At 38.2% G+C, this 19,523-nt stretch overlaps 4 protein-coding genes across 14 annotated transcripts; 2 read left to right on the top strand and 2 right to left on the bottom strand.

Annotated features, from left to right (window-relative positions):
- Window positions 1-29: 29 nt before the first annotated feature.
- LOC106772925 (protein DETOXIFICATION 9) lies at window positions 30-19,022 on the bottom strand. Of its 10 annotated transcripts, XM_022781086.1 has the most exons (23): window positions 18,684-19,020; window positions 17,601-18,145; window positions 17,426-17,512; window positions 17,286-17,342; window positions 16,562-16,800; window positions 16,262-16,467; window positions 5,451-5,558; window positions 4,769-4,939; window positions 4,119-4,685; window positions 3,910-3,984; window positions 3,707-3,835; window positions 3,564-3,638; window positions 3,255-3,464; window positions 2,896-3,048; window positions 2,579-2,793; window positions 2,200-2,317; window positions 1,972-2,104; window positions 1,704-1,905; window positions 1,512-1,617; window positions 1,290-1,430; window positions 1,072-1,195; window positions 835-954; window positions 30-482 (listed from the first exon to the last, which is right to left on the bottom strand). In XM_022781086.1, the coding sequence occupies exons 1-23, from the start codon at window positions 18,927-18,929 to the stop codon at window positions 106-108; spliced, it is 4,404 nt and encodes a 1,467-aa protein (XP_022636807.1). In that variant the 5' UTR covers window positions 18,930-19,020; the 3' UTR covers window positions 30-105. The 10 variants fall into 10 exon arrangements, 9 of the variants coding, with proteins under 9 accessions (XP_022636807.1, XP_022636803.1, XP_014515062.1 ...); XM_022781082.1 differs by having other exon boundaries at window positions 835-1,195; window positions 18,684-19,021; XM_014659576.2 differs by lacking the exons at window positions 16,262-16,467; window positions 16,562-16,800; window positions 17,286-17,342; ... (1 more) ...; window positions 17,601-18,145; window positions 18,684-19,020 and adding exons at window positions 6,037-6,200; window positions 6,281-6,797.
- On the top strand, window positions 7,082-9,397 carry LOC106765839 (protein PLASTID MOVEMENT IMPAIRED 2). Its single transcript, XM_014650600.2, has 3 exons — window positions 7,082-7,161; window positions 7,381-7,520; window positions 7,682-9,397. Exons 2-3 carry the CDS (start codon window positions 7,386-7,388, stop codon window positions 9,320-9,322), a joined length of 1,776 nt encoding a protein of 591 aa, XP_014506086.1. The 5' UTR covers window positions 7,082-7,161; window positions 7,381-7,385; the 3' UTR covers window positions 9,323-9,397.
- On the top strand, window positions 9,627-10,528 carry LOC106764791 (50S ribosomal protein L10, chloroplastic). Its single transcript, XM_014649193.2, has one exon. The coding sequence runs from the start codon at window positions 9,669-9,671 to the stop codon at window positions 10,368-10,370; it is 702 nt and encodes a 233-aa protein (XP_014504679.1). The 5' UTR covers window positions 9,627-9,668; the 3' UTR covers window positions 10,371-10,528.
- Window positions 12,631-14,333, bottom strand: LOC106778426. 2 transcript variants are annotated; one of them, XM_014666484.2, is made up of 3 exons: window positions 14,209-14,333; window positions 13,583-14,116; window positions 12,631-13,497 (listed from the first exon to the last, which is right to left on the bottom strand). In XM_014666484.2, exons 2-3 carry the CDS (start codon window positions 14,059-14,061, stop codon window positions 12,786-12,788), a joined length of 1,191 nt encoding a protein of 396 aa, XP_014521970.1. In that variant the 5' UTR covers window positions 14,062-14,116; window positions 14,209-14,333; the 3' UTR covers window positions 12,631-12,785. The 2 variants fall into 2 exon arrangements, with proteins under 2 accessions (XP_014521970.1, XP_014521901.1); XM_014666415.2 differs by having other exon boundaries at window positions 13,583-14,113; window positions 14,209-14,326.
- Window positions 19,023-19,523: the final 501 nt, after the last annotated feature.

The following is a 19,523-nucleotide window of genomic DNA, read 5'->3' as shown; positions in this document are numbered from 1 at the left end:
AATGAATGTAAAAGTGTGTCATGATACTGTTACACAAAGTAAAAACCAGTTTGTATTAAAATATGCAACTAGAGAAAAAAATTGGATATTGTTGTGACAATAGTCTTATTGGTTGTGAGAATGGTCATTGTGTTTTCCCTTTGTCCTAAGTATGTCACTAAAATGTCCAAGCATGATGCGCCTTAATCTGGTGTCCTCTACTTGTGGTTGTGATGTTGTGGCAGCCTTGGGGAACACAACTTTCTCTTCTGTGCTGTCTCTCTTTCCAAGCAAGCCACCATCACCAAAGAAATTGCTCACTGATGATGGAAGCCCAAGATGCGAACCCATTGACTTACTTGCACCTCCAAAACTTTCCCCAGTTCTTTCTTTCATAATAATTTCAAGGGCTTCTTTGTGTGCTGGATCTAGTGCATCCAAATCTTTCAAAAGGTTTTGTGTTGCAGGAAGGAGAAACTCTCGCACACTACTTGCAGAAAGATCTGTAATATAAACTCAGAATTAAACATAAAAAATACTTTCTAGATAAGAAAGAAATGTGATAGGATGAAAGACAAAAAGAACTATATCGTATCCATGCATTTCTTAAGTATAGAAAACAATTATCAGAAGTGACAAAATCATAATTAACTCTTATTAAAATGGTAAAAGATGAAAGAAATGATGGAAGCAAAGTTAGTATTATATTCTTCAAAACACGGAGGCTCTTCTATTGATCAGAAACTTACTTTTATAACCAAAAGATGTAGGAAAATAATTACAAATCACAAATTTCCATGATCATAAAATGTTAGAATTGATTAACAAAGACAAGAGTGATGTGTTTGAGCAAACCTGTAGCATCTAGAGCACGAATTGCCTCACAAAATGCATTGGCTCTTTCTCGCCGGCGTGTCAGATCACTTGAAGCAGTACTTGGCACGGCTGTAAGTTGAGAAATCTTAGATACAAGATGTACATAAAGGTTAAGAAACAAACGACAAAGTTTAAGAACAGAAAACGCAAATGACAACAAACTAGGAGCATTTTTGAACATTCCCTTTCTGCATAAAATACAAAAATTAAGGATATAATCTCTAAGTTGTTCTGTTGTATTTGGTACTGCAACCACCAACGCACGAATGACAGAAATAGTAACTTCATGGGATCCATCTTCGAGAAAAGCACCCATTTGAACACGTATCTTGTCAACTATCTACAAGATATATATCATCCTTGGTCAAGAATTTGAAATGTATAGCAGCACCAACTTTTAGCTATAAAACCAACATTATGTACTGAACATGTACCGAGTCATTTTTAAAGCGTTGAGCCACAACACCAAATGCTTCAATGCTTGCACACTTAACATCAAGGTTTTGGTCTGATCCAAGTGTAACTAGGGCAGGCAAAGCATGAGTTGAAGCAATTTTTGCATCAATATATGGCACCTAATATTGAAGAACTCTGTCAATTTTGGTGTTTATGAGATTGAAGTGTAAGAAACTGAAAAAGAAAAACAATAAGCTTACAATAGCTTTTAGAAGCTTGGCGACAGTGATTTTCATGTTGACGCTAGAGCTAGCTACCATTTCCCAAACTATAGTAAATATCATACCATGATTTTCTTCAAATATGCTGCATTAGATATAAGAAAGCTAATGACTTAAATGCTGTACCAATTTTGAAATTATATATACAAGAAAGTTGTGCTATATACAAACCTAATGAAGCGAATAGCATTAATAATCTCAGGAGTGTGCTTTGTTGGTTGATTCTCCTCTGAATTGTCTTCTACAAGCAACTTTCTTGTGTAATCTTCCAGTTTATTACGTTTTCCGGGAGCACTCAAAATACCGGCCAACACAAGTGGTAGGACACACAATGTCGAGAGCTTCTCCGCAACAATAGATCTTGGTCTCAAACCTGGAAGTGAACAATCAAAACAAACCTTTTACGCAAAATTTCACAAAATAGTTGAAGAATCATTACCATTGATTCTTGATTTTATGGTACTAGGAAAAAATATCAAATCAGCATCATCTCCTACTGCTGTTAAAAATACAGGTAGCATGATGCATGTCACATAGGAATCCCCAAACCTTTGAGAAACAGATAACAAAAACTGCAATTAAATAATTTATATCAGAAATGACTCAATTACTTATGCTACAAAACATACAAAAAAGTAAATTAAAAGGGAAATTATGAACGAGTCACCTTTGAAATTCGGCTCCTTAAGTTATCTTCTTTCCATGGTAGCAAGCACGACAGTTGTATCAATTTGGGAAAGCACTCAAGATGCATCCATTCAAATGCATCCCATTCAACATTCCCCCTAGCAAAAGTGGAAATCATTCAAGGTTAAACACCATTTTGGTACTGCATTCAAGTATATAGTTTATGTTTTTACATATATATGCATGACTACAATGCATATTCAACACAACGAGACAAGCATATAACTTGAATGAGTTTCTCTTCCAAACAGGATCTCGTGTATATGGGTGTGACATTAAGACCAAAAGATTATTTGTGACAGTTTTTTTACAGCTGCTGATGTTACTATTTTAAAGTGAACATTTCATGTGAAGCTTACCTTGAATACAATTTAAGCAATGTGGTAGAAAACACAACTTGAGTAGATTCTACTTCGGACAAGAAAGGACATGTCTCAATTGCTTTTTCATACACGAAAGGAGTCAATTCCTCTAGCATTCTCAATAGAACATCTATATTCCAACGCTCTATTTCACCCAATACATGTAGATGTGACTCTATACTCCCTTCCATTACAGAAAGAGGTGGACAATGCTGTAATGCAGATGAGAAATTCAACTCAGAAATAATTTCCAACAAGGATTATTAAGTTCTCAGTGACGAGGAACAACCAAATGCAAATGGGAAAACAAAGACCTGAGCAGAACTCAAAATATGTGAGAATAAAACTCTCAAAACATGGTCTAATTTGTTTCCCCACTTTACTACTGCAATAACCAATTCCTTCATAGTAGTTTCGACCACCACTCCCGATCGATCACCCATCAATTGGAACATCAACTCCTCCACCTAACAACAAATAAAGCAAAGCATGAGACCAAATCCTTATCTCTGTTCTTTTAATTTAAGTTGTCACATTATGTATGATAAGGGTAAAAGGCTCCATTTCCTATACAGTGCCGTCAACCTGTTGCAGAGCTTACATTGCAGTCAATTCTTTAAAAAGTCAGAAATCTTCTCCATGAATGCCTCGAAGCATATATAGTGAGGCTGACCTGGAAATATTTATCCATGCCTTGAAAAAGTGGAAGCAGCATAGCCAAATTGTGAGCTGCAGCCTCTCGAACAATAATGGCACCATCTTCTATTAGTTGTTGCACAATAGACAAAATAAGGGAATCCCGAATCTCCGGCCGCACAAATTCTGCAAGCTCGCCACATGATTGAGCAACAAGCAGTCTACGTTCCTCGTACGTGTGATTTATCTAAAACCCACAATAGAGAAAAAAAAAAAAAAAAACCTGAAAACCTAGTTTCTAGGTTAGAATGACAAATAAAGGAGAAAAATTATGGGTAGAACATACTTGTTCCCAACACTGTGGAAGCAATTCTGTTTCTGTTCTCATCTCTCCAACATTCTTTGCAAGGCTGACACATGCCTGCGATTTTGAAAGTTGCATTCAACCAAAATCTTTAAACTAACATAAGCAAATCAAATATAACGTACATCCATTATGATTCTTCTTTGTTGTTCATCAGGGCGCTTGATTAAGTTGAATAATGTATGGGTCAAAGAATCCCGAGTCCTGCTATCTGGGTGGTGCTCAATTGCACACATCATTAATGGAAGAAGTTCCTGCAACCAAACAGCATTAATGCAATGTATGTTGAAGATCGTGTAAGTGTAAATAAAGAAAAGTGAGTAGCCACCTCACGATGATTGATCAGCACATAAGGAACAATTTTAGGCAAAGCATCTGCAAGTATCTGAATGGTTCTTAATCCCTGTCAAAGAAAAAACATTTGTAAGAAACCTAAACAAAAGAAAACACTTTCAATTTGAAATCTCATGCTTAACTTTACTGAATCATTAATCCCCTTCATTTGTATGCTAAAGAATAAAGGTGTAATGGACTTGCCATCTTCTCTGATATTGCTTCATCATTTGCATTATCTGTTTTTGCATTTATCTTGTTATCCTCTTCTTGCTTGCTATCATTTTGTTCAGGGACATTTTCAATATTTTCAAAAGCATTATTTGCATTTGCAGGATTGAATAATGCATATGGTTCATCTTCGTGTTTATCGGTATATTTGCTCACAGTTCGAGAAGTTGTTGATTGAGCATCTTCATTGCGTATGATATCTAGTGCTGCATCCATAGGGTAAGAAATTGCACCTTGGTCCTCATGAATCTCTATTTCTGTGTCTTCTATACGTAAAGTTTCATTTTCATAGCCAACAAATTTTCCATGTTCTGGAATTCCTCTGTTTTGTTCCTTTAACCATTCAACTTCCATTTGCAATTTGTTAATTTCTTCCTTGTAATTATCTGAAGACGCAAGTTCAAATTTGTCAACATCACCAACAACCACATGATTTCCTGAACCAGATCGTTCGATATTCATTTTCAGCTTACTGATCTCAATTCTGCTAGCATGAAGATCTTTTCTTTGATTCTCCAAGGACTGCTTTAAAACTTGCACCTAAAAGTTAATATTAGTTTTCACGGTATAAAAAAGGAGTGAGTATTGTTTGACAATATCTCATACAAGTAAGCAAAAACTACCATGTTCTCTTTGTCTTTAAGATCTTTGTGCAATGCCTCCAAGGATTTTGTTAAGTCTGTAATCTGACCATATGCCATATCTTTATCCTTCAACAAGCTTTCATTTTCTTGTTTCAACCTCTCATTTGCTATCAACAGTGTGTTACTTTCTTGACCTTGGGTAATGTTTTCCTGGATATTTACATGTGTAAGATTTAACATGCAACCATGAAAAATATCATATTTTAAGAACCATAAATATTACTATTTCATTTAAAATTTTATTTGTATTCACTTTTATTAATTAAATATAATATTTTATTGTTAGAAAGATTGTAAAGTAGAATTAAAAGAAAAAAAAAAACAAAAGTGGGTGTCAAATGATAATTCTCCTTTTAACATAAACAATAATATAAGTTTTATAAGCAATATTATTATAGGACTCATTCAATTTTCACACTTACCATCATTTTCTAAGATCCATTCAAAATTAGTTGAAGTTAATAAGTCCTTTAAAAATATAAAGAAGTTTCCTTTATTAAAAAAAGAATGAAACTTTTAAATTGAAAAGTGATGGTAAGATTAAGAAGCTAGGTGAATATGTGAGAACAAATCAAATAAGAAACAATGGGTTTAGCCATTAATCTACAGTTTAGATAGTATTTGATAAGAAACTTGCCTACACCATGAGTTAAATAATCACCTCAGCAACCACTGGAGTTGATGAAAGATAATGGTAATAATAATGACGCAAGGCGTGTGGTACTGATGCATTTGTGTTATTCCAATTGTCCAAGTTCTGGTCTTTAACCTACAGGAGTAGTCAGAGTTTAACTTAATAGTCTTGCGTTGCAAATTAAACATTTTTACACTTTAATTCAATAATATCACAATGATGTGTTTTTGCCATGCATGAATTTCTCCTACTAATCTCATTGCATGGTTTAAAAGGGAAAAAGAGAGTAAAAAAATGATGAAAGAAGGACCTTTTGTAAAAGTGTCAGTCAGCTAGTTAGAAGATGACAGATGGATTAATCACATCAGCCCATTTTGTAATTTCACAGAAACAAGATGACAGATGGTTGTGACAATATATGACAACCCTTTTGGAACAAGAACTTTTTCAAATGTGTAAATAAAAGATTCATCTACTGTAACTCTCAAAGGTTGTGTTTTTAAGCTGGTAAAACAATGAACGAAAGCATAAAATTGTTCTTGAAGTTTTTGTATGGAATGGGTTGAAGTGAAAAAAATGAAAGAAGAATGAATAGAGTTGGTGAGGGTGGAACCTCTTCGTAGAATGTCATTGCAGTGAGACGGTAGCCAGCAAAAAGCAAATATTCCTTCACAGCACAGTTAAGATCTCGACGCTCAGTGTCGGTGAGAGGTCCCATGGCGTTTCCATTGGGTTCCCGATTCTGTCCCTCCCAAGCATCTCCGTTTGACTGGGGAGCTGCGGGGAGAAACGCAAGAGTGAGTGAGTGATTGAAGAGACAGGAAAATGCAGAGTGTGATGGAAGAGGGAAGGAGAACCGTATAGCTGATTGAGACGTTGGGTGTGGGACTGCAATTGAGATTTGAGTTTGGCAATGTCTTCGTTGGCCAAACGGAGTTCGTAATCGGTGATGGCCAGCTTGTGTTCGGATTGGTTTTTGAGGTGGAGGAGGGTTTGGGGATCGGCGGTGGGGAGGGAGTTGAGGCGGGAGATGTCGTTGGGAGGGAAGCGGGAGGGGTCGGCGAAGTAGTGCTGGAGGCGAATGGCCTGTTCGTGGCGGCCATCGTCGAGTAGCTCGTGGAGGAGCTCGAAGGCGGTGAGGAGGTAGTTCTCTTCAAGGAGAAAGTTGACGACGCAGTTGAACAGCGACGAACGCTCCACCTCCATCATTCATTCTCTCACACCCTTCTCTCCATTCCCATACTTTTATTTCTTTCAACTGGATTTCCATGTTTTTCGCTTCTTCTCCCTCTCTTTTACACCATCCGTCCACCATTTTTCTATTTTTGATTTTCATGCAACTCCTCACCATCCAATCATCTCAACTTTCTCAATCAAACACTTCCATCTTTATCCATAATTAATATTCTCTTTTATCGTAAAAAAAAAAAAAAAAACAGTGGCTCACATGATTTCTGTCTTTGCAATATGAAACGAAGCAGACAAAGAATGAAAGTGATATTATAATTGATTGGTCTAATGGAATAAAATAAATCTGAGAACAACTTAACGATATATTTTGATGAAGAGGAGGAATAACAGTGGTACTGTCCAATGGCAACCAGTCATGTGGACCTCCACCCTCTTTTTGTACGTTTTCAAGCCTCTGAGCTTATTTACATTCTCAGCCACAAAACTTCTCTCTCTTAACATGTTTCGTTTCTGAGCTAACACTTCTCAAACAACACACTCGTTTCAGGTATGCCATTTCAAGCCTTTCTGCTGTTTTCTTGTGTATCACTGCTTATTTTGTGGTTGGGCTAGTAAGCAGTGTGTATTTTGTGTTACCCTTTTGTAAAAAAGCTATTTTTATGAAACAAACGAGAAGTGAATACTTCTGAATTAAACCTTCCTTTCTATTTGAGTACACCATAGAAAAAACTGATAATTTTTTTGTTGTGGTTCCAAACTGGAATAGGATATATGAATATGGATGGCTCCAGCTCAAAGCCTGGTGGTAAGTCAACGAGAGTTGGTTTGGTTAAAACTGCTGTTAACATGTATGGTAACAGGATTGCAGATGTTAATGGTCCTTTGCTGAGAGAAGAATTCTCCACGGTATGTCCTCATTAATTTTCATCTACCTGCAGTTTATGACATTCATTCTACTAAAATTTTGTGCCTTTTTTTTCTCGACAAAGTACCATCATGAAAGAAAATCTATGTATTATCCTTTTAGAGCATTTGATGACAGCATTGTTTTATCAAATATTTATCAGAAGAACTCTTCAAAAGCAAAAGAACTCCACAGAGCAAGAAGGGATATTGTCCTGTACAAAGAGAGCAAACAGGCTGCAGAATCTGCAAAAGCTGAAGCAGAAACCAAGCTTTCTAATGCTAAAAGGACGGTGAAAGATCTTTTCTTCATGATCGGGGAATCTAGCTACAGGGCAAAAGCGCAAACGAGAGATACGGCATCACTAAAGAAGTATAGGAAGCCAAGCAAGAATGTTGGTGATAATGAGCATTCACGAGTGATGAGAGAATTGGAACATGCTAAACGGGAATTGTTTCAACTTAAGCTGGACGTGGCTTCTGTTCTGGAAGAGAAGCTTCGAGCAGAGAAGCAAATCGAAACATCCAGATCCAACGTGCTGTCATGCTCAAGAGTTGCACAAAAACTGATGCTAGAGATTGAAGCAGCCAACGAAGAACAGGTGGTTGTTGAATTGGCCCGAATGGACGCTTTGAAAGAATTGAGAACCATGGAAGCTCTGGAAAATGCAAGGAACAAGTTGAAAGAGGCCATCAAGGAAATAGGCGAGTCAGAAGAGCTTGAAAAGAAATTGGCCACGACAATGTATGAAATTGATATCTTGAAGAATGAACTGAAGTTGGTGAAAAAAAGGGTTGAAAGAGGTGAGAGCATGGAGCACACGAAGGGTGAAACAGGAGATGTTGGTGTGTTGGAGACTATAAAAGAAGAAATAGAGGCTGCAAAGAAAGATTTAGCTTCGATTAGAGATAAAGGTTTTAAGTTTATGGCCTCCATGGATGTTATAAGAAATGAGCTGAAGCAAGTGAATGCAGAAGCGGTTCATTTGAAGAACACGGAATCAAAAAAAGGTACAAAAGTCAGAAACGTCAGTTACAAGCTTTTGAGAGCAAAGTCTAAGCTAGAAGCAGTGACTGCTGCTGAGGAAAAGGCTGAGTCAGTAGTCATGAACTTGTCACAGACTCTCAATGAGCTCAGGTCCGAAACAGAAGCAGCAAAGAAGGAAAAAGAGGTTATAAAAGAAGAGGTTACGGCCACTAAAGAAGAGATAAAAAAGGCTTTGTTGGAGATAAACGAGGGAGAGGAAAGGTTGCAAGGTGCCATGCAGGAGCTGGAAAGAGTGAAATCATCAGAAGCTTTAGCCTTAGAGAAGCTGAAGATTCTGAGCGAGAACGCCATGAGAGAGAGAAGCTTAACAAATCCTAGTACCTTGATTATGATCTCAAAGTTTGAATACGAATATCTGAGCAACCATGCAGCGGAGGCAAAAGAAATCGCTGACAAGAAAGTTGAAGCGGCGAAGGCGTGGGTTGAAGCTGTGAAGGCCAATGAGAAGGAGATAGTGATGAAAACAAAGATGGCTGAGAGAAAACTGGAAGAGAAGATGGCTCCAAAGAGAGTTAACAATGAAGAGTTTGAGAATTGGTCAAAAAAAAGAGAAAAATATCCATCAAAGGAGTTGCAGCGTGCCATGTCAAGAAAGAGCAAGAAATCTGAAGGAAGCACCACACCTTCCAGGGTTCATAAATTACAGAAGGGAGCTTCACCAGGATCTCGTCCTCTCAGTCCTTTCATTGTTAAGAAGAAAAAGAAGGTCGTACCAAATTGGACCAAGATTTTTAGAGGGAAGAAAGAAAAGCATTAGCACACTTATATAACTGTATTTCGACAAACTCATGTAACTGTATAAAAAACCGAACAACCTCGTCTATTAGTGAATCTAATTTTCTGTCAATGTAGATCTTTCTTGTACCCAAAATTGTAAACAATGTAATAATTAATATTTAAATAACTATATTAATCAGAAATTTTAAGTTTGACAGTTTTTTTTTCGTTAAATTGATGAAACAAGAGACGGGAGAAAACATTGCCACGTGTCAAATGGTGATTGGTGAAGAGCTTTGGGTTGGGGTTGGGGTGGCCCGAAAAAGCGATAAGATAAGGAACCGAACCAGAGTGAAACATTTTGCTCTGTTTCCCCAATTCCCATCATGGAATCGACGGCAACTGCTGCAATGACCTTCGCCGTTCCCTCCACCAAGGCCCAAGCCCGCTACCGAGTCCTGACACGGCCCACCAACCCATTCACCGTCCCCGCCGGTGGCGTGGCCCAGCGCCCCCCCGCGCGCCACCTCTGTATCCGGGCGGCGATTCCCCGCACGAAGAAAGAGGAAACTGTGGAGACGGTGCGGGAACAGTTGGAAAACTGCTACCTTCTTGCGGGCATAAACTACAAGGGGTTTACCGTGAAGCAGTTCCAGGAGCTTCGGAAGACGTTCCCCGAGAGCACGAAGCTGATCGTGGCGAAGAACACGCTGGTTTACAAGGCCGTGGAGGGAACCCCGTGGGAGACGCTGAAACCCTGCATGAAGGGCATGAATGTGTGGCTCTTTGTTCACTCCGAGGAGATCCCCGCCGCCCTCAAGCCTTACAGGGACTTCCAGAGGGAGAAGAAGCTCGAGGATAACGACTTCACCGGCGCCGTTTTCGAAGGCAAGTTTTACGGCCCCGATGAATTTAAGAAGCTCGAGACTTTGCCCACGCGCGCCGAGATTTATGCCACTCTTTTGGGGGCTCTCAAGGCCCCTTCTTCCGCTCTCGTCTCCACCCTTCAGGCTCCTGCTAGAGAACTCCTATTGGTACTTAAGGCTCATATCAAGAACCTTGAAGAGCAACAAGCTCTTCCGCAGTAGATATTCAACATGTGTATGCCTTTTGTTCCTATCCTTTCCTTGCTTTCTTCTGTTGTTCAATTGTTTACTCTTATGTAGATTATGTGTTGTTTGCTGAAGGAAAAAGGAAATTGAGAATGCTGCATAGGGAATTTAAGCCCTTTTCTTTCCATCTTGCATTTTAACTATTTGCTGTTTTTTCTCACCTTGTTCATTGGAGTGCTGGAATTTGTTTGTTAGGATACATTAGTTTGTACCAATTTTAGCTTATAACAATGCCATAGAAACACTGTCTGGGAAGTATTTCTGCATCATAACTGCATGAAAAACCAGTTCAAATGCAGAAACTCACTACTTACCTTCAAATGTTGGGTAAGATTCCACATCATCGCTTGGGCAACAGATTTCACTAGGATTTCTGTGCTTTCAATAAATGTTTACATCTCCAGCTATTTATTTTCTACCACACTCTTACTATCTTCTTCTTCCTCTTAACAATGGATGACAATTCAAAGCACTTTCTTGTCCCTAAACTTTCGTAGAATCCCAAGATAGCATTGATTGTCTCTTTGGTCTGAGGATTGGTGTTAGCGTTGTAAAAAGTCTCAGATTTTGTCATGTTGGTTTACAAATATGGGATATCCTTAACTCGGTTGCTTTCAATGCCATTTGCATTGAAAAACATGAAACTGTCATCTGCAAACAATAAGTGGGTTATGCTGTGTAGAACCCCACAAGCTTAAACTTTCTTAATAAACGCAGAAAAGAAAACCCTTCACAACCTAGGATGAAAAGATAAGGGGGAGAGCATTACCTACCTATTCTCCATTAATCTGTATAGAAAACCCTACAGAATGCATGTATATACCCATCCAATGTATCCACTTTTCACAAAACCCCAACTTTTGCATAATTGTTTTAATATATCCCCATTCCACGCGGTCATAGACTTTACTCATGTTAAGCTTCAGAGCTACTTCTCCAATATTTCCTTTTCTCTTGCACTTCATACGTTAACAACCTCTAAAGCAACCAAGGCATTGTCTGTGATGAATCTAAATTCCACAAAAGTAGCTTGCTCAGGGGCTATGCACTTTTCCAGATAGAGTTTAAGCCTGTGGCAGAATTTTGGAAACAACCTTGAAAAACATCGCAAAGAGAGTCTTTCATAAAGGAGAGCTTCTCTATCTTGGGTATGAATACAATGTTAGTTCCATTCAACTAACTGGATTGGGCATTTTCTTCTAAGAAACTTTTATAGCCATGTTTAGCCCATTCGGGCCAGAGTATCAGAATGCATTTTGAAAGAGAACTTTCTTAAACCCTTCACCCTAAAAGGCCTGGTTAAGCTAACATTATCTGCTGCATTGATTCTATTATCTGCTGCATTGTTTTGTTTTTTTCATAACAAAAAGTAAAAGCACCATATTCAAGCATTCAATTTACACATATACGTCTAGAAACTACAGTATACTAATGTGGAGAGTGCATTAACATGATGATAATAAAGAAATAGAAGCACACTTGATCTTTCATTTTTATAATCCTTCTCTCTCTATGGGAAACCTTCTCAAGTGGTCTAAAATATAATCGCCGGAAACTCCAACCCGTGAAGCCAAGAGAGAAAACTGAACTTCCTAAGAATTAATTCAGGAGAAGAATCCACAGGGAAACCAAGAAAACGCAACACCAAAAGAACCGGTTTTCTGAGTACTCTGTTGAGACGGGTGAATCTTTACCAGTCTAGGATGTGCACATATGAAGCACAATCGTCCATGGCCATGCTGTTTTCTTATTTATCCAAATAATTTTTTTTAGTACTGGTTGACTTCTGTGTGTTGCAAAGAGAAAATTATAATAAGAAGTTAATGAAATTCATAAAAATAACATTTTTAAATTCATACTAAAAAATAATTTATTTCTCCTTGTTGGAGCCAACCGAATCAATTCAGTTCTAAAGTGAAATTATGGAAACCATAACAAGTTTTCAAATAAGATTGTTTTGAACAACATTAGATACATTTTATTTATTTATTTATTGCTTATTAACTTGCAAAATTTAAGATATTAAAATTTCTGTAATTATATTCAATGTACGGCTACTAAAAGTGATATGCCAAAGAAAAGTCATATATATCTACCAAAATTCAAATAATATTATATTTACTGTAATTATATTAAATGGGGTGAGTTTTTTTTTTTATTTTGGTATCACACTTGTTAGTTCTCCGAAAAAAAAATATCAAAGAAACAGATATGAAAAAAGTATTCTCATTGGTAGTGATAGGAAAATATTCAAAATATTTACACTGAGAGGGTAAAGATAGGCAAAACATACAAGTACAACTATGAAAAAAAAAGGAAAAAAAAAACACATGATGGAACATTAAAAGTCATCATGGAACATTCAAAATTGTGTCTTCCAGATAATAAAAATCAATGTGGCTGTGATGTTTCTGTCTTGAGGCTATCCACATGCAACTGAGCAAGAGCTTCAGACAACAACTCTGGGGTGGCTTTTCTCACGGTTTGGTGTTTAGAAGACAATACCGGAGGTGGGGGCTGAGATTTGTATATCTGATCACGAGTAAGGTTGTTGTCAAGTTCATTTCCACTCTCGGGTGATTCCACGGAAGTAATAGATATGTTCTGAGATTGAGATTGAAGATGATGCATTGGACTAACATCAATCTGCCGTGCCTGATTTTCGTTGTAAGGGACATGAACGAGTGCTGCAGTTTCTGTGTGTGTTAAATAGTTTTGAGAGTCAGAGGTAGAGTTACGTGGTACACGGGAACCTATGGATGAAACATTTAGATTCATTGATGCTTGAGTAGAGGCAGTCATAGGCAAAGTAACAGGTACGAGGTATACAGGGCAAATAGGATTGGTTTGATAAACCAGATGCGTGGAAGGACGAGGTTGCTGATAAATACTTGGTAACGAGTTTAGAGGAGTATGAAGGGGTAAATTGCTTGTAGCAGATTGCACCACTGAATTAAACCGTGGAAATGAAGAATACCGTGCATTCAAATTTGCATTATGGGAAACAGTCTGAGCACTGAGTCTGGCCTCCGAAACATGAAGCGCAGGGTCCTGATAACACATATTCTGCCGCTGCGAAATGATGCTGGAAACAGTACTGTCACTGAAACAAAACACAAACAGAGTTTATTATTAAAATCTTGAAAAGAAAAAAAAATAGTGACTTGGTGAAGAAGGTAGCGGAATACCTTGGAAGAGATAAGGGGATGGATGGAGGAAGAAGAGAGGTGAAGGAAGCGAAAGAGGAGGTGGTGTCGAGAGGGAAGGAGTGGTGCATGATGGAGGAGCTCCTGAGGGAGTCCAAGAACCATGACTCGCTTTTGGGGTGGCGAAAAGCAGGGAAGACGAAGAGTCTGATGCGGGAAGAGGAGTTGTGGTACTCGTCGAGGAGGATGTGGAGGTCTTCGTCGGAGGCGAGGGAGATGAGAGAATCAAGGTGGAGGTGGGGGAGCTGGTACTTGAGAGTGAAGGGGTATTTGAGAGAGAGGAGGGTGGAGAGATGGGTGCGGAAGGAGGAGAGCGTGGCGAGGGTGCGGCGCTGGATGGAGAGGATACGGGTTTCGCCACCGGCGTAGAAGAGGGAGTTGGTGCCGGGACGGGGGAGTATGTGGCCGCCGTAGCTGCACATGAGACGGAGCTTGGCGGTGGATGCTTCTTCTGACTCCATCGGGTTGAGTCGGTTGCTTCCCAATTGAATTGAATAAGAGAAAGCTCTGATTCTACTTTTGAAAATAGATGTTCAGTAAATTTATTTACCTACCGACTTGAATAGTGAGAGGTGAAAATCAAAAAGTAACGAGAAATTGGAAGTTACGTGAAGTATTCGTTTGGATGACATAAGGTTTGAAAGCTTCTAGATCTTCTGCTGCTATTTATTTCTTAGTCAAAACTCTTCTTTCATAATCTCATCAAATCAATCTCCTCTCCGTCGGAAACCATGAATCACCACCACCACCACTCTCATCCTCCTCCTGGGCCTCCGGGGCCACCGGCTCCGCTGCGAGGACCGCCAGGACCACCGCCACCTCCTATCCACCACTCACCGCCGCCACCCGATCATTTTGCTCCTCCACCACCACCGCGTCATCATGCCCATCCCGATCCATTTCATCCTCCACCGCCACCCCTGCATCACCATCCTCCCGGGCCTCCCGGCGGACCTTATGGGCTTCATGGACCTCCCGGGCCTCCTGGCCCTCATGGGCATCCCGGACCTCCTGGCCCACATGGTCATCCCGGGCCTCCTGGCCCTCATGGGCATCCCGGGCCTCCTGGCCCTCATGGGCATCCCGGGCCTCCACCTCCACGCGGGCCTTACTTTTGAGGAGTACGTAGTAAGCTCCACATGGCTATATCTGTTTTCGATGTTTTATTATTATAAATGTTCCGAATAATGTCAATTTCAGTGCAATAATTTATGGTGGAGCTTTGTTTATTCTCGTTCTTCTCGTTTATATCATTCTCCCGTCATTGTATTTTATGTTCTATTTTTTATTCATACTTTTTATTCTATATGCTTATGCAGATTTTGTGTTTTTCTATCCTTTAATAAATTCGTATCCTTACGTTTCATAAAGCTAAAATAATGTTGTGGAAAAGTTTATGAAAAGCTTTTAAATTATTTAATAATTTATACGATCAAATGTTGTTATAAATACTTAATTAAATCACAAATATCAACTACACCGAAATATAACGGAATAAAATAATTTTTTAAAAAGGCTGGACCAATGCGGCGCCCACGAGTTCACTCACGAGCCCCACTATTCTATCTTATCCAAGAAAAACTATTATCTATTTATTAAAACAATGTAATTTTACAGTGTTCTTTAAAATTTCTATTTACTTTGCATTCTTTTTAAATAATAGAAACCTATCCAAATCAATAATAGGTTTTTCTAATATACATCTATGTTAAGTATTATATTAGCTATTGGATAATTAGGAAAAAAAGTTCCAATAAGTAAATCACGGCAATTATATTTTTTCATTTAAATTACATCTCATTTTTTTCATTAAGTAAAAGAAAGGAAATTTATTGACATTTAAATTGTGAATGTTACTACAGAATGTTAGGTGACGCATGTTTTCAGCTTTCATGACAATATTAAAGTATGCAACAAAAGAAAATTTTACCACACATGTCCATTAATCTGATATTTTGTAAGTAAACATTCAGAGTCAAAAGCAAATCCAATACAAAACTCTCATCACATATTCACACAACTTGTCTACATGTGTTAACATAACTAAATCTTCTGACAGACACAAAACGAGAAACAAAAACACAGCCACAAAGAAAGCTGACACACTTGACTATATCCTCTATGGTTATCTCTCATTATTCGAAAATGATATTTTAACACTATTTGTATACGTGTCAAAATGTGATTGAACGATTTCAAATTAAAAAAGTTGAGACAGGGGTATGTTTGGAAGAAAAAAACCAAAGTTTGTTTTTTTTAATTTAAAATCGTCCAACCACATTTTCACACGTATACAATGTCAAAATGGTGTCAAAAAATAGTGTTAAAATTTTATTTTCCCTCTTTATTTTTCCCTTTTCCTTTCCACACAGTCAACTCAAAAAACCAAAAGAGCAATGACAGTGTATTGTCTGCTCTTCCACTCTTTTATTGTTCACATCCCTTGAACATCTCAAACAAATGGAGTGTTCTCGACCACTCTCTCCCTAGCTTTAGTTGCCAGCAATAGTAATACCAACAACCAAGTACGATAATTTAATGTTAGCTACATGTATTCGGGTGATGTCTCATTATCATTCAGCATGCATGCATTCCACATGCAAAGAGTATAAAAATGGAAGAGTATAGATTTATACATGTGAGAAAACTAAATAAACTAACCTCTTTCTGCCAATCTGTTAGTGCTGTTACAATAGCAAGAATAATTGCTTGTAGAACAGACCCTGATAAGGTTCCCATCCAAAGCCCCTTGGCATTTAGTTGTAGATGAAAACCCAAAAACAAACCTATAGGAATTCCCACAAGATAGTAGGCTCCCAGGTTCACGTAAGCACCTATTTGTTGAAATCCTCCACCTCTTGCTATCCCTACAAACATTCATAGATATAGATGCAACAATCAACAATGTTGTTATATTTTACATATATACACAGAAGAAGAAGAAGGAGATTTTCAAGTCACCAGAAAGTGCTCCAATTAGACTGTCTACACTGACAGACACACAAAGGAGGGGAGCTATGCTTGCAACATAATCCACAACTTCCATATCATTGCTATATGCGTATCCTAATATATGTCGGCAACTGAAGAACACTGTGCTCACAACAACTGCCTCTGCAACCGCAAGAATCACGACCACACGAACAGCACCTTTGGCTGCCTTTGGATTCCCTGCCCCTAGTTCATTTGAAACCCGAGTGCTGCAAATCAAACACCATGTCAATCTGTGTGCGGTGATGTAACAAGTAAAAATACAGAAAGGAAATTAGGAAAAACACATGGAAGAATCAAAACAGTCATTCAACGGAGAAGGAGAGCAAAATCTGATTCAAATCTTTCCTGTGTTTTCTGTGACCATGATAGAAAATTTATGATTATTTTTTTTTCCTTTTGTGTATGCTACTCTGGTAGCCTTCTTTACCAGTGTAAGAAATTCATATTTGATATAATGCATACACAGTTTATATCGTTGTACTGCTTTTTTGGTGGATTTGGCTTTCTTTACCCATTACAGGTGTCTCTGCATTACCACAAGAACAAGACACTTTCTAACGTAATATTTTTTGAAAATCACAGCATTTTGAAGATGTTAACTTTTGTGTAAGGAGTCTTACTTGTAAATTTTAGATTTCAATAATAAAACGTAAACTATTAGTAGAGAGTGAGGCAACCAGAAAAAACGAACCTTGCAGAAGCTCCAACAGCATAAGGAACGAAGTAGTGTAAATTAGTAGCGTTAAGGCTGCAAGGGTGTGATAAAAGTCAAAAGATGATGACATCGAGGAGTTATTTCAGAGTAATGAAAGAAAAATCGATTCCACCCACCAGATTGAGAGTACTGCTGTTTCAAGCTGGGGATTAGGCAAAAGCCCTGCAAGTAAAGTTAGCACCTCAAAAGACCACCATTCAAAACTGCACACAAGTGTAAAAGATGCAATTAGAAGAAGAAAAATAGAGCAAGAAATATGGGAGATGCAAAGTCATATAATGCCATAATTACCATAACATGAGTCCTGAAGGAATAGCTAATTTTAAGAAGTCTGGAATGCAAAGTAAAGCACTACTAGAAAACACTATCTTGGTGTTTTGACAAGCAGGGGAGTAGAGTATGTAAATTGCAAGCCAAACCACATTCAACCAATAAGAAACTCCAATGGCTAATGCAGCTCCAACGTGTCCTAGGCCCAACGTAAAAACCAGACCCCAACAAATAGGAATATGCAAACACAGTGAGGTAATTGAGCTGAAAACCATGGGAAAGATCATGCTCTGAGTCTGGAAGTAGCGAGTCAAAGCCTGAAGAATAGCGTAACCAAATAGTGCCGGTATGAGGTATATGCAGTACTCACAAGCTGCACGAGAAATTTCAGGGTCTTGACCAAACAACATGAGTATTTTATCAGTGAATATCCACACCAGAGATATGGGGACACAAACCAACATCAGAGTCACTGTAGCACACCAGGTGTAGTTCCCAAACTTTCTATACTCTTCTGCACCATACATTTGCCCGCACAAAGTTTCCAATGCACCAGACATTCCCAACTGCAATGGAACACAAACGTTTCAAAACACAAACACAAACATAAGCATCCCACTTTGTTTTGTAGCATCAATAATAAAACTCTCTCACACACACAAAAAACACAAATATAATTATCCTAAGGACAAAACTTGAATGAGGGGAATTTGCAAGCTCTCAACTTTCAACCCTTTGCACAGATCCAGTCTCAAAAGCAAGGTTATCAACCAAACTGAACAACTAAGCACTAGTAAAACACAACTATTCAATAGGATGACACCCCAAAATCTGGTTAGATGAACTAATTTGTCACAAAACGAATTAAATACCCCATTTTACTTTTTACATGTGATCTAGCTGATATGCTAATACTAGGTACTGATCACCTGGATCAAGGGCCCTCTCCCAAGAATCAGAAAATATATATCTATCCAGTAAAAAAACAAGCAGAACATGTATACTTGAATCCACACAAAAAAGTTAAAAAAAAAAATGAGAGAAATAAAAGAAAAAGGGTGCATTGAAGTAGAAAGAGAAAATGGAAGGGAGAGTTGTATTTACTAGGACACTGAATCCGGTAACTTCAGCAAAAGAGGTGGCAATAGCAACTCCGGAGAAGGAGACCAGTACTCCGAGATGTCCCACCATCATCAGCGACACAACCTGGAGAAGGTACTGTGAAACAGTAACAGCCACCATTGGAGCCGCCATGGAGCTTATCCTCTTCAGCTCTTGGCAGAATGTACTCTCCAATGATGATGATGCTACTTCTTGCTCGCCACCCTTTTCTAGCAGTGGTTCTGCCATCTCCTTACTCGTCTCTCTAGAATTTCCAATGGTTTGAAGAATGTGGAATGTTCATGCCAAAGATGTGCTGCAAAGAGAGATATATATAGGAGCAAAAGTGCTGCTTCTTTCTCCCTCCTTTTTTTTACCAAACCAGTGGTTCATTTATTTATGGTCAAACATGCTCAGCCACTGCAGAATGCGAATAAACAATTCATGCTACATGAACCAAAATAATAAGACAAAAACAACTCTATATGTAAGTAACCTATCGACAAGATTCTGCATCAGGAATTAACTATCAGAATATAAAAATAAAAAGTGTAACTAGATATTGTTAAGTTTGTATAGAAGACTAATTATTGACTAAAGCTATAATTTTTTCATATAAAATTGACAATGGAATAAGAATAACAAAGAGGGCATTTTTTTTTTATGTGAATTATTTGTGTGATAATGAGTATTTAATATTGGCTAAAAAGATGCATGAAGGTGGCAAGACCATATGCATCATAGGAGTTGTGTCCGTGTAGAGTTTTTAGTTTGATGAGACTTTGAAGTGGGGACAAACCAAAACCATGATCGTTCCACCGCATGCATTCCAATCTACTTTAG

The sequence above is a fragment of the Vigna radiata genome, chromosome 1 (genome assembly GCF_000741045.1).
Source record: "Vigna radiata var. radiata cultivar VC1973A chromosome 1, Vradiata_ver6, whole genome shotgun sequence".
Lineage (NCBI taxonomy): Eukaryota > Viridiplantae > Streptophyta > Magnoliopsida > Fabales > Fabaceae > Vigna > Vigna radiata.
This window is presented reverse-complemented; position numbering and strand designations above follow the sequence as displayed.